The 14,378-nt window shown below is 40.9% G+C and overlaps 1 protein-coding gene across 4 annotated transcripts in view; it reads left to right on the top strand.

Moving 5' to 3' along the window:
* RAPGEF5 (Rap guanine nucleotide exchange factor 5) overlaps positions 1–14,378 on the top strand; it is a 143,394-nt gene that overhangs the window by 49,584 nt on the left and 79,432 nt on the right. For 2 of the 4 annotated variants that reach the window (XM_015853738.3, XM_015853739.3), the window contains exons 8-9: positions 8,519–8,595; positions 13,013–13,138. In XM_015853738.3, coding sequence (XP_015709224.2) covers positions 8,519–8,595; positions 13,013–13,138 — 203 coding nt within the window. The remainder of the gene's footprint in view (positions 1–8,518; positions 8,596–13,012; positions 13,139–14,378) is intronic. The other 2 variants (XM_085538495.1, XM_085538496.1) reach the window with 1 other exon arrangement.

Raw genomic sequence — 14,378 nt, forward strand, 5'->3', positions numbered from 1 at the left:
CTCTGTTACATCCCTTTGTGTTTCTTTGCAGTGGGTTCATTTATGTAATACTGTATTTCATTACAGCATTTCCTCCAAGCACTCTTGTTGTGAAAGCAAGGGTCAGACTTAGCAAAATGTGTGGAAAAAGATGGAGATCTTATGCAGGTGTTGATAAGTCATCCTGGAGTAGTGTCCACTCTAAGGTGCAGGAGAGTCGCGCTTTAGATTGGTCGCAACAACTTTATCTTTACTTTTCCCATTTAAATGGGATTAAAAAGCAAAAAAGTTGTGCCTGAAAACACCAGTATTTCAAAAACTACATTGTATTTTAGGGATAGGATGCCTTAAACGAAGGGAGGTAATTTTGGTTTGGTTTCTTTAAACGATCCTTTCTGAAAGTTTCATTATTTATTGAAGGGAATGTTCACCCTTATAGCCCAATACATCCTATGGGTTTCTCTCACTGTCCTCTGAGCTCAGGCATACCGAGAAGGTGGGCTCAGGCTGCCTCTGGCACTGAGGAAAGCTGCTCTTAGTGCTGTGCAGCCAGGACACACTCTATCATGCTCTGCTGTGCTGTGGCTGGCTCAGTGACCACCTGGATTGTGCCACCCTGTGATTTGGCAAGATGGTCAGTTCTTTTGTAGATGTTTCAGAATTTGTGTTGTTATTTCTGCATGATTTATAAGGTGCTTGCATGTAAAATGTGCAATGCAAAGTAGCTGCATAGATGACAGATGTTTTGCAAGTACGCAGAAAGGAATTGCGCAGTAAGGTCAAAAAGACAAGAACTGTGTGAAAATGCAGTCCCTAGGTGAATGCTTTGTTTCCAGTCCATTGGGAGAGGCATTTGTAGAGCACGCAGAATGTATTTGTTCAGAGTCCTCTTTGTTTCCTGTTCCTTTCGTGACCATGCACGTAGGATATTTCCATGGAGCAGAGAGCGGTGTTTCACTTTGCGCCAGCCTACTCTGCCACCGTCCCTTTTGCATGCCTGCTCCTCCCCATCTGAACAACTTGTCCCCAGCTTCTCCCCATGTGTGCTCACCACATGTTAGGATCTCCTCTGCCTTTTTTAGCACCTTGTTTCAAGTGATCCATTCATTACTGCTTGATTATTTTTTTAAAAATATGTTGATGAGAATAGATGCTTAAATGCACTGGGTAAAATGTAAAGCTTTCTGCATTCAGCCATTGAATGGTTTCCCTTGAACTGCTGTTTCTATGAAGCATATCACTTTTGTCTATTTCTATAGTAATCCTATATTGTTTGCAACTCGCTACTCATTCTGTGCTTTTTTTCACCTTAATTAAAAAAAGAAAAGATTATATGAGCTCATTTTTTCACAAAGCATGTGTAAAATGTAACTTCTCCTTTGTATGTATCATGGTGTGTCTGGCAATGAAAACCAAACCTCCCCTGGCCAGGCTATCTGGTAGGAAGCACCCCTCTTGTTTAGCCAGAGATTACAAATCCCATTCTTGCAATGAACCGCCATTTTGTGTGAAATATGGACCTTCAAAACCAGATGAAAGGGTCAGTTAAAATAAACAGAATTTTCTAGCAGAAACATTGTACTAGAATTTGGAAAGAACAGCAGCCAAGGCTTCTGGCTCTGAGCCAGAAATTGGAAAATTGGGAAATATTGGTTGTTTTACTCATTCTTTAATTTACAATGGCTATATAACGTAGGTGGCCCTGAGTCTCATTCAGAATGAGGTTTGCCCTTCCTGTGGTTGTTGAGATGCAGTGAAAAGGAATGGTGCTTTAATGATGTGTGGATCAGACAGACCAAATCTACATCTGTCAGCCTCCTTTCTTAACAGCCTGGCTTTGCTCTGTTTAGATTTCAGATTCCTACCCTTTCTGTTATCTGTTCCTTTTGATAAATTCTGCAATGAGAGGAAATGTCTTTTGCATAATTTTAAGGAGCCCTGTTTCCTATTTGAGATCTGAGGAATGGCTTGTAGCACTAAGACCCTTGGGAAACTTATTTCTTCTGGATGGAAGATAGACAAGCATAACGAGGACCCTCTGTGCAAATTCAATATTAGTTCTACACCTAAGGTCAAGGAGAAGTTAATGACCATTTTTTACATACTGAAATCGGCTGTGGAACCGACATCACTTTTTGTGTTTTTATCCATTTAAAACAAAATGCTGAATTAATTTATACTAAGTTAATTTAAACTACAAAGCATAAATGAGAATAAAAACCATGAATCCCAGGTTAATGTTTGAGTGAAACTGGCATCATTGTCATTTTGGCAGTAGTTTGTTCCCAAATTTACGAGCGCCTTTATTCCGTCCTATGCTTGCTGTGCTTTTTTAGATACAGAGGTGCTGAACAACGTTGTAAACTGGCATCTCTTTAATATTTTTTGCATTCTCTTTGTTTCTTTAATTAGCTGATTTACTCAGCTGATTGCACAGCTGTCTGGGCAACACCCCCCAAGGGCCTGCCAACTGTTTCAGAGATATGTGATGTACTCAGAGAAGGGAAATCTGCACAATAATTTGCATATATATATGCAGACATAGTGGGAAGGAATGAGAAAGCTCAAAGGCAAATTTTGTATTGCTAATAAAAGGAATCATGTTAAGGATGAGCTTAAAAAGCTTTCTCTTTTCAGTAATTTCTATCAAACGATAACAGTTTCATGGTAAATAAGGAACCAGTTCTCAGTTGGAGGGTTTTATTTCTGGGATTATCGCTGTGCTATGTATGTAGCCTTTGGTGATTTCAGAGTTGTTCATCGCTTGTTGTTTTTCTTGTTTCTATCTAGAAATAAGACTCAGAAAATACAGCAATATGTCTGTGTGAAGGCCTGGTCTGCCTTAACATGGACCCCCAAGCCTGGGGTTTGTGAAGCGTTTACTTGTGGCTCAGCTTCTTTCCACTACTCAGCACTGGTGCCTTATATAAACTAGAGGATGTGGATTTTATTTTCCCCAGTGGAATCAATACAAGCCATTCATTTTTTTTTTTTTTTTCCCACCCTGATAAATTAATAAGCATCAGCAAACATTATAACATTGTCAAACAGCTCAGAGCTGCCATAGTAACGAACCTCTCCGGAGCCCTCTCTACCCCCTCCATGAAGAACAACAAGCTCAGTTGTTCGAATGAGAAAGTTTTCAAAAACCATGAAATGGGCTTAGAATTACGTTCTCTTTAGAAAAAAACACTTTTTTTTTTTTTTTTTTCTACTTCTGGAAAGCTTCCTTAGGGGGGAAAAGAGAAACATGCTTCTAAAAAATTTGGGTTATAAGAAGAATGCTGGAAGTTGTGGACTTCCCAGGAGCAGATGATAAATCAAGTGGTGCAGACTGTTGGCAGTTCAGAGCACTGAATGCTTCCTCCAGGGAATTTTCTTGGAGATTCCCAAGGTCTTTTCAGCAGCGAATAAGAACTGAAAAACAGCCTATAACTATTCAACAGGGATGGGATAGTGAAAATCTGCTGGCTCGTCAAATAAACAACATTCCTTCTACTGAGGGCAAGTTGGTGCCTTATTAGCTGGAAGAAATTATAGGTATGAATGATGAATGTGTACAGAATTATTAAGGCTAGAAAAGACATCTAAGAGCATCTGGTCCATCTGTACGTATTTATATATTCATGTACATATATGCATATACGTATATCTATCTTACAAATACACATGAAAAGTTTAATCACATAGTAGGACTGAAATCCTACTATGTGAAGTAGTTTGATGTTGGAGGATATTAGCAGGTTAAAGAACAACAGTAAGTAATAAATGGGTGTTCTTACTGAAATGAAGGTGCACTGCTGAAGTATGAAAGGTATAGTCTAAGGGGTGACCAAGCTTTTTGCAGAGGCAGAGCTGCCTCCACACCACTGTGGGTACATCTCTGTCCTAGCTGGCAGGTGTTGCCAGGCTGTGCCTGGGGGCTCATAGTGCTCAGTGGGCTCAGTCTAGAGGGCAGCCTAGGGCAGTGCGATGTAAGCAGTGTATCTGCCAAAGGCGGTGTTTATGAGCTCCCAGAAGACAGGCAGTCCTGGTGTCATGGCTGGGCTTCACAGTGATCTTACATGCCTTGTCCCCTCTGCTGCCTGATGCCAGGGTTCTCCGTTCTCAACCAAGACATCAAACACAGCCAGACTTACAGCAATCCATCACCAGCTGAACAAACCCCAAATGCATTACAGCTGGAAGGACAGACTGCCTTGTGTGGAGCTGAGCTGGTTTTGGAGTGGCCACGGGTGGAGGACAGATATCTGTGTCTGCCGTGCTGCTCTGTCCTGCAGCAAAATGGTTGGTGGGGATGGTGGGTCCCCACTGAATCATTTAAATAATTAGCTTTTGGAGTTCACACCCTGTGGAGCCAAAGGGAGGAAGTTCACACCTCTGCTCGTATTATTGTTCAGGCAGGCTGGCTGCAGAGCTCATGCGATAGTGCAGGGGTTTGTCTCAGGGAGGTTATCTTGGCAGCCAGAAGGGGCAGAAAGAAGAAACTTCATTTATAGCAGAGGAAGAATGCTGGGCTGCTGCACAATAGAGCAAAGCCTCTGGGAAGATTGGAATGCTTTGGGTTCCAGGAGTTGCTTTATGGGTGGATTTTTCTTTTTTTCTTTTTTTTTTTAAATTGTCCTTTCCAATTTCACTTAGGTGAAAGATGCTGCTATTTGAATGGCTCAAAATGTGAAAAATGCAATAGCGTGAATTGTAAGATATGACTTTTAAAAGTCAAACACAATTTACCTTCAGGTCTGGGGCTGTGAAGAGCAGCCTGATTAGGAGCAGAGTGCTATGCAACCTCAGAGCCAGGTGGAGTGCTTCCACTGCATGCTAGGAGGACCTCAGTGCTGCACACTGGGTCCAGCTGTGAAAAGCCCTTTGGTGTTCTGTAGTGCTGCTGAGGGAGACAAATCTCTTCCTGTGTCTTAAACCTACTTAGAACTTTCAAGTGAGGCTGAGTTAACGGGAAGAGCAGCAGTCAGTACTGTTGACTTGAAGGTTGTGCTTGGCTCCTGCGTCAGCCATGGGTATGCTCTCTCTCCCTTCTAACCCCTTTGTAATGACTGATCTTGCTGATACAGCTAGTACAGCATGATTTACTACTTTGCCATTTTTTTCTGTTGGTTTAATGAGCTGAAGTCAAATTGCTAAAGGACAAAGCTTCCTTCTACAAGTACTTTCAATTCCAATGTTAGTTTTATGGAAGAATCCTCTAGATAGAGCTCAGCTACGGTCCATATGGACACAAGGGACTCGGATCAGACAATGGCCCTCTGTGATCCTTAAGTGATCATAAAAAATCAACATCCCAAACTCCCTAGGCTAGTTTGCAAATGGATACATTTGAACTGCATGTTAACAAGCTAATGCTCATTTAATATCTTTTTATTTCATTCCTGGTGACCTCTTTTATTGACCAAAGGAGTATAAGTGCTGTAGGTAGAAAAGAGAACTGGCCACTGCACATTTGTGTGCTTTTTTTTTTCTTCTCTGTGGCTTCAAGGCCGAACCCAAATGTAACATTAAGTAGATAATAGCAGATCAGGGTAAACTGCTTTTGCCTTTCTCTGGAGCTGCTGCTTTGTCAGATGAGCTGGAGTACTTGTGTGGCAAAGATAGAAGCAGGGTTTATGCTGGCAGAGAAGGCAGTGGTTGGCCCAGCTCCAAAATTCATGACTTCTTTGTGTGTAAATGCTACAGTTTTAGGGAACTGTCCCAGAATCAACACTTGCCTGGGAAATGCTTTCCCATCCCACCCTAGCCTTCCTGTCACTTTTCCTATTGCTGAATTTGCAACGTCAAGCCTTTTTATTCAAAAATATAAGGCCAGCTGTCCGTAAGTGGAAAATTATCCTTGAATTCTTACATTTTATGGCTGAATGTGTATTGCATGCACAAGAGCCTTTTTGGGCAGTACTAAGGCCACTGCCATAAATTGGTTTCCTGGGTGGGAATTGAGGGGCTGTCTGTGAGATAACACTGGTTGAGGAAATGCAGCAGTTTGTTTCTTGCTGCATCTGATGACCCATGTGAACACACATTTCTGAGCTAGATAGGAATATTTAAGAGATTTATGTTGTTTTATTTTTTTCTTTGTTTTATAGACAAAATATGTAGTAACCTTTTTTTGCATGGGGACCATCAAAATAGAGTTAAGGATTTTTATTCACCAGTGTGGCCACTTCAGCCTTCAAGGAGCTGTATCCTTGTGGTGGAAAAAATGTATTGATTGTGTAATTCCATAAGTATTACCCCCTGAATGTAGCTGAAGGGCTCAAACCATGGCTGGTCCTGATGTATTTGGACAAGAGACAGAGAGGATGCAACAACTGAGTTTGTCATGGAAACTTCATGAAAAAGAGGCTGAATGCTCCCTCCCTCCCAAGAGGGTCAGGAGCACATCAGTGTGAGGTCTGGGACTTTCCTTTTTTTCCTGTAAGAAAATATTTACTGGTTCTTTCCTACATTCCTTACACAGTCTAAACAACACTGCAGCCAAGGAGAGCTGGGTTTGGATTATCAACTTTTTCAGCTTTTTTAAAGCTGAGCTGTGAAATTGCTGACAAAAATACTTAAGAACAAAAAAGCAAACAAACAACAGCAAAAACCAATGCGTTTGTTTAGCGTATGTCCTAACCAAGGCCATTTTCTCATCAGCTTTAAAATTTCTCACACTCAAATTGTTCAACTTTCAAGGATATTAGTGCTGTGCAGGCTGGGGGTGTGCACCCTCCTCCCCTGTGCCTGCTGAAAGATGCAGTTCCCTGAGCTTTCCGTGGCTGCTGTTGTTAATAATTCCTCTGCTGTCCTCTCACTGTTCTGCCAGCCTAAGCAGCAATGGTGTGTGCCTTCCTCTATAGTTGGCCAACTGGTGCTGGGCATGGGACACCTGTAATGGGGACAAGGAATTGACTGTGGGCTGCTTGTCATTTCCTCATCACAACTGGTTGCAGCATGCCTAGGTGAAGCTGCCTGGACCTATGGATTTACTTTGAGCTGGTCCCTGGAAATACCATGATTAGCCAACATCTGAAGAGATGTTTTGGTCATTTGTGACTAGATCAAATTGATCCTAGGAGAAACCAGGAAAGTGAGAGTTGAGGAAATGCTCTATATCTGCTAATACAGACTTGAGCAATTTGCAACAGTACAACAGTAAATATTTCTTGAATGCCTCCAGGGATGGTCATTCCACCACCTCCCTGGGCAGCCTGTTCCAGTGCCCCAGTGCCTAATCACTCTCTTGGAGAAGAAATATTTCCTAACATCCAGCCTGAATTTCCCCTGGCACAACTTGAGGCCATTCCCTCTGGTCTTATTGCTAGTTACGTGGGAGAAGAGGCTGACCCCCCCACCTGATCACAGCTTCCCTTCAGGTAGCTGTAGAGAGTCAAATGATGTCAGCAAACCAAGTGAAGACTTTTACCAGACTTCTGATTGTTGTTGGTTGTTTTTTGTTTTTTACTTTTTATTTATTTATTTGTTTGTTTTTAAATTGCTGGAAGAAGAACAGAATAAATTGTGTTGATAAATGACTTTTCTTCCTTTTGTAATCACCTCTATATTAATTTTAATTTTTTTAATAATATAACTGTATGAAGTGCAGAGAAAGAGGCATCATACCCTACTTAGCATAGCAATGATGGCAGAAATCCTGTAGTAAAAGAAGAAAATAAATCCATATCCTTTAGTTGGAGTTCAAGAACAGTCTAAAGTTACTTTGTTTTTAAGATGCTGGATGCTGCCTGAGGCTTGGACTGACTGTGCCTCAGGCCTGCAGCAGACTTAGCCTGCCAGATCTCATGTCTCCGTGCATCAGCTTGACTGTGTTAACCTGGCTGTGTCTGAAGGGTCAGGCTAAGGAGAGCTTGGGTGAGGGTGACTGATGAGGCTTCAACTGCTGCCTGCCAAGCCTTCTCCTGCTGCCTGCACACTGATTTGTTCAGTGGTCAGATCGCAGGCTGCTTCACTTTACAAACGTGATTTTAAGGCAAAGCAAGATTGGTGATGCTTACTTTCCAACAAGCGGTGGCAGCTCAGGTGCAGACTGATGACTGGTTCAGATATTTAGGATGGAGGAGGTGACTTCCATGAGTAATAGTGGTAGTTATTGAGATTAAGATCACTTTGCTTACAAAGAATTTTCCAAGGCTGAGATGAAGGATAAATCTGCTTATTATGTTTAGTCCGTGTTGACCTTCTGCAATAAAATTAAAATAAAGAGATTTCTGTTTTTCATTCTTTGTGAGTCACTGGGTCTTGTTATAATATATAGAAAAGATGGGAGTTCCCTTAAATTCCACTGCTTTATCAGGAATAACTCAGTAGCAGAAATATAACTATTCAGTACTGCATTTTACTGCATAGATAAAAAAAAGTCCATACAGAAGTTTTTCCAAAACTACTCAGTGACTTGGTTAGAAAGCTAAACTTGGAACCATGTTTGTTTAATGTCCATCCTGTTTGATCTAGAATAGACATGTGCTGCTTTGGTGCTGCTTCTGATTTGAACATGCCTGCTTCCAACATGTTCTCTTTCTTATTTTAGCAATTCATCAAAATGAAGAAAACAGCAGTCAAGAAATAAGAGGGCTGGAAGAACTCAAGAGTGCCTCTGATGCTCAGGTAAATGTGTAAGATTAATGGCATCCTAGAAACATTTTCAGGTCTGCAAGCTGAAGGATCTGGTTTTGGTAGCTCTTTCACACTGGAAATTGGATTTCCCTCAATGATCTGAGCAGGGAGACATAGAAGTCTGCTGGATATTGTCTTATGTGGCTGTTTAGAATAAGATTGATGGTCACCCTGAGAATTAATCCCATGATTTTGAAATCAGACAGCATTTTTGAGATCTCTCTGCTCTTTCTGGATGATACACATAGCACATACCAGATGTGAAAATAAAATGAGTTGTGTATTAAAAGGCAAGAGCATATGACATTTTGATTGAATTTTAATCAGTGTAAGTAGACATACAATGAAATGAAGATACTTAAGAGTCACTTGAGTGTAAGCAGCAACCGCTTTCTTTCCTTCCTTAACTGCCCCAATTTACAACCAACACATATTTCTAGATATTGCTCAGAAGAAATAAATCTACATTCTCCAGTAATTTATTGTGGGATTTCTTATCCCTGTTGATTCTGTGAATCTTTTTTGATTAATCTTCAACTCATTCAATCATTAAGTTCACACATTCGAACTGTGCATAATTATATTGCTCGTTGTACTGGTGCTGATTATTGTTTTTGATTTAAAATTGGTTTCTCCCAGTCTTGACTGTTTTTTCTTTGTTTGTTTCTTCTGTTCTCCTTGAAAATCTTTTGCTTCCCACCAGTTGTCATCATTTATTTCCCCTGATGAATGCAAATTGTAGCTCTTGTCTCTGATTTCTCTCCTAACGTTTTGCCAGCTGAAAAGCTGTATGTGAGAGATGGGATTTGCAATGATGTCTGTGAGCAACCTTGTTCTAAGCAGCCATGTTAGCAATACCTGAACCCTTCTAGAGAGTAGAGTCTTCAGAAAGCTTCTGTAGGTGGCCTGGGTCATGGCAGACATCACAGGCAGAATGGAGACCATGTGTATGTGCCTCCTGTGTCGTCTTGTAACTGGGTATTTACCACACTCTTCACATAATAATACTTAGTAATACTTAGTAATATTGATCGAGGTGTTCTGAAATGACCTGCTCTTTTCTATTCTTAGTTATTTCCAGATATACTCTGTTCTGCTTGATTGTTGTACAGATGTTGTCAAAGTAGTGCCTCCTATATTTTTCCGTGGAAATTTAAAGAGATACAAAGAGCATAATGATAATCTTTGATAGTGCTACAGAACACGATTTTTCAGCAGTCATCACCATTAGCTGTACATTTTCACCAGTGATAAACAAGAGCCTGCATGCTGCACTAGTAAAAATCTGTATCAGTGGAGGTGACCACTGTTGCCACTGCTGAAATGCACCACCCACTACCTCACTGTGCTCACATCCACTGTTCCATCTCCGTAAACATTCAGCAAGCATCAGTGAATGTCAGTGGGTGCCCTTTATTCCACACTTCCATGTCAAATGCCATTCTGTCAGACTACCCCTCTGCTGCTATCTGTCATGCAGCAATGATGTGTAACAGAATACTGTTAGGAATGTTCAGCATCTACTGCCATACCACCAACATCTGCTTCTGAAGCTGTTGGCCAACATAATGAAATGGGGGTATTGCTTTTGGAGCAGGCCATGTAGTTGCTATTTTTGGGAAATGCTTGTTTACATTTATATAAGAGATATAAAAGGAAAGACTACACTGGTTGCTCAAAGCTTATAAGTAGACTGCTAGTAAGCTAGTAGGATTACATGGGCAGATGATAATGAAAAAGAATTGTTAATACTGATTTATTCAGCTCTCATACAGCTGCAGATCAGCTTCTGAAGTTTGAAAGAATTTGAAGCACATTTACAATTAATTATTAACTGAGCAGTTAAGAGAAGTGTTGAAGGACTCAACTGTGAGTAGAATAGTGGCATTATCAAAGCAGCTGTTGTTCTAATTTGTTTGTGAGTCCCATAAAAACAGTGTTCTGCAAACATCGGATACAGTTTGGGTGAAGGGTGTGAATGTTCTTTTCACTTTAGTGAGACTATGCAAGTGACTGGAGCAAAGTAAATGATCTGTTGAGGCAGTGGCATATCGGTGTTTAGTTTTCGGGCTGATCAAAAGAGAAACTTGCAATAATTATGTTTTCAACAGATGCAAAGGACATATTTGTACAGTTCAAACAAAACAAATCTCTTCTGTTAGCAAAGGTTAAAGGTGTGGTGCCTGCTCTAAACACTGCTCTGCTTGACACAGACATCTTCTGGAACACTGGTGGAGGAGGAACATGTTAAAATAGATGATCATGTGCCCCGGTGGTGCAGTGGTAGGAATGCTGCGTTGCAACACCGGAGGCCCAGGTCTGAATCCCCTGTGGTGCAAGTGGTAGAAATGCTGCTCTGCTACACAGAGGCTCGAATCCCGGGAGTTGGACTCAGAAGATACAATTCTCTAAAAAAATTTCTTATTTTAATACAGGCAGTGTTTGTGGCATGGAGTTTATTTTTTGCTGGGGTGCTCATCCATATGGAAGGCAACAGTACCTTCTATCTGAACATATAAAGAAAAGCAAGGACCACGTGTTCAGAAAGTTGCCTTTCTCCGCAATGTTCCTTCCCCTTTCTCAGCTTAAAATAAGGGTTTTTAACCTTTGGGCTTTGCTTCATACACTGGGAATCAATACATATTTGTTCAGCAGAGTGAACAGGGCATTTCTGCTTGCTGTCCATCTGACGTTTGATGTGCAGGGACTTGTAACCATCTCTGCTTCTCGTAGATCGTGGTCTGACTTGTCTGGGTGGAAGGTGTGAAAAGTGCCTCTCCAGTAGTTATAGCCCAGATCTAGAGTCTATAAATCTTCATGGACCCAAAGCTTTGATTGGCTGTAACACTTTGAGTTGTCCTTAGCCTACAGGGATTGCAGCATACAGATGCTACACTCTGCTTGAAGCATCCCTCAGCCATGAAATAAGGAGGTTTGGCTTTAGCTGATGTCCTCACAAAATCAGAGATCTCTGTAGTGCTGTTGTCTGACCTCAGCCAAGTCTGTGATAACGGCCTGAACTACCCATGCATATTACTGGACAAAAATGTGAATTTTAGCGAACAAATCATCTGACTATTTAAAATGTCTACTATAGAGTACCAAAAAAGGCATGTAATGTTTCTATTTCAAATAATTCAGTGGGCATGGCTCTTTGGAATTAGGAGGGGAGCCCTTATGTTCCATCAGGATCAGAGCAGTGAAACTGTTACCTGCTCCAGCTGTTGAAACCTTACTCAACGTTTCCCTCTTCCTTGGAGAAAACAGTGGACTGTAGGATCAGTAGCTTGGATGGCCACTTTCCTGCCTTTGGCTGTCATGGGAAGTTTTCCAAAGGCCATTGGACCAAAGCCTGTGTGGCACTGCATGTTGGTGGAGCATCCTAGAGCTTTGGCTTTGACTTGCAAGATGTTTTATGGGCTTTTGAGCAAATACTGATTCAGTAAAACTCAGGGTGAGCAGTAGAAAGAAAAGAGTGGAGGAAAAAGGTTTATTTGGAGGCTGCTTCTGAAGTCATATAGCAGTAATGTAGCCATGTCACGTGCCCAGCACTCCCAAGGCATGTGTTCTTCCACCAGGAAACATCTGGGCAAATAAAGCCATGCAGCTCTTGATGCAAAAGCTGTGTCAGCCATCAGCTCTGCTGTGAGCAGTTAAGCCCTTGTCAGCCAACTTTGAGGGATGGCTCTGGCGTACCTGTATGTAAGCATGAATCTGTCTTTATATATACAGTATTTCTGTGAAACAACCAGTGCTGGGTGTTATGGTGATATGCTATCAGCATAGCTTGACTAACCAGCAGAATATTAGAGAATAGAAAAAATAAAATGCTGTATAGTGTTTTTTAGAAAGAAAACCTGATTTTTTTTTTTTTTTTTCCCCCTAAACAGAATTGAACTATGTAATTTGTTACACGGAGAATAAATAGATGTTGCGCATGTTAACTGCTGCAGCTTGAATGCATGGCACATTGTTGGAGGCAGAGCTGGGAGTTGCAGCGTGTTATTTTTAGGAGTGACTTTGTTGCTCTTCCTTCTTTTTCCAGGGCCGTTCCTGGCTAACTTTCCCATGAGTTTTTAACCTCTTGCTCTTGTTCTCTGATGTAACAGGAAACAGGCTGACAGGAACAAACAAAACACAGCATATCAGTCACACACATTGTAGCACTTGATTTAGTTAGCCCTGCCTTGTTCCTCTGGAGTAGATACATTTGGAGACTCAGATGTGCCCCAGCTCTTCTTGAGTAGTTTCCCTGGCAGCAGCTGTTAGTCTGCGCTCAGCAGGCGGCACAGAGTTCAGTAAATATGATCAAACAGATGCGTTTCTTTTAAGGTTGAAATCTTGTGGCAGTGCCATGTCCTGGGACTGTGGATTTAAGTATCTGTTTGCTCTTTCTCCCACCCTTAAGGCAGGGGTTTTGTGCAAGCTTCAGGAGAGAGATGACATTGGAAGAATTGAGCTGGTCCAGAAGCTGGCACGAGAAAACTGTCAGTTTTTGCAGACGGATAGAAAACAACCAGAGAAGACTGACCAAGTAAGATATTTCTTGTTTGGGTTTTCTTGTTTGTTTCTGGTAGGGAGGGAGATTTAGGTTAGGAAGCTGAGATAGTAAAGCTTGATGGTGAGGACATGCATTAGTCATGGAACTACAGCAGTTTTCTTCTGTCATATGCATTTCTCTGAACTGCACTGGATTCAATAATAGTCTACACATTTAAATTGTTATGTTGTCTCCAAGTTTGTTACGATTATAAATAACTTATGAGTGATGAAATAGCTGGTAATTTCAGGATGCTTTCCATCAAATCTCTGCTAGTGAATATGAGATGTCTGTCTTTTTATTTTTTTTAAAGATTTTTTGTGGATGTACTGACATAATGGATAAGGTATACAAGTGCTTAAAGTACTCAGTTTCAATTGTCTTAAAGAAAATTACTTTGCTGCTTTGGAAGGAAGTAGTGAGTGGTACTTTTCAGTGTGAATTAAAAAGAGTAGGGAATTCAGAAGTTTTGTAAAAATATGTGCATCCTACCAAGAGTCACACTGAAGAAGGTACTATTCTGTGTAATGCTTCTGAAAGCATTTATTCAGATGCTAATAACTGGATTGGAAAATGGAGTAAAATATGACTGCTCTGCTTATAGCACAATGTATCCTAATTTTATTCTCCTGGTAAAGATTTCTATTCTGATTTCATATTCAGCTAAACAATCCTGGGCAAATAACTTCAAGAAAAAACAAAAATCCTACCTTGTCCTCATGCATCTTGCTGTAATATATATGTAATTTCTTCCATTTTCTACTCACTGGACAGCAGAAGAAAGACGTAAGCTTTAGAAAATAATTACTTTCATCTCATCTGCGAGCTCCTTCCTACTGTAGTAAGACTGCATAAAAGAAAAGAGAAGAATCAAATCTTAGTTCAGAGCTTCACACCATTCTGTTCAGCAGCATAGAATCTTGTGTAGTTAAAAATGTGGTTGTATCAGTAGATGTGCACAAAGGAGAAGAGTACTTTGCCAGGCTCAGATCCCTGAGACTGGATTGTTCCTCACTGATCCACTAGCTGCGGACAGCTGGCAGAATATCCATGTATATACAAACCATATCAGCAAAGTGCAATTAAAAAGGTTAGAAGCTTTAGTAAAGAAGGTTTTAATCCAGGAAAGATTTCTAATTGTGTTTTGGGATTTTGAAGCAAGATCGCAGGCTCTGTGGTAGAGAAGAGAGGTGGACTGGTACTCCAGAAATTCAGTGGTGTTTTTGCTGCTTGC

This window comes from Coturnix japonica, chromosome 2 (genome assembly GCF_054131305.1).
Source record: "Coturnix japonica strain WE chromosome 2, WE-NBRP24, whole genome shotgun sequence".
Taxonomy (NCBI): Eukaryota; Metazoa; Chordata; class Aves; order Galliformes; family Phasianidae; genus Coturnix; species Coturnix japonica.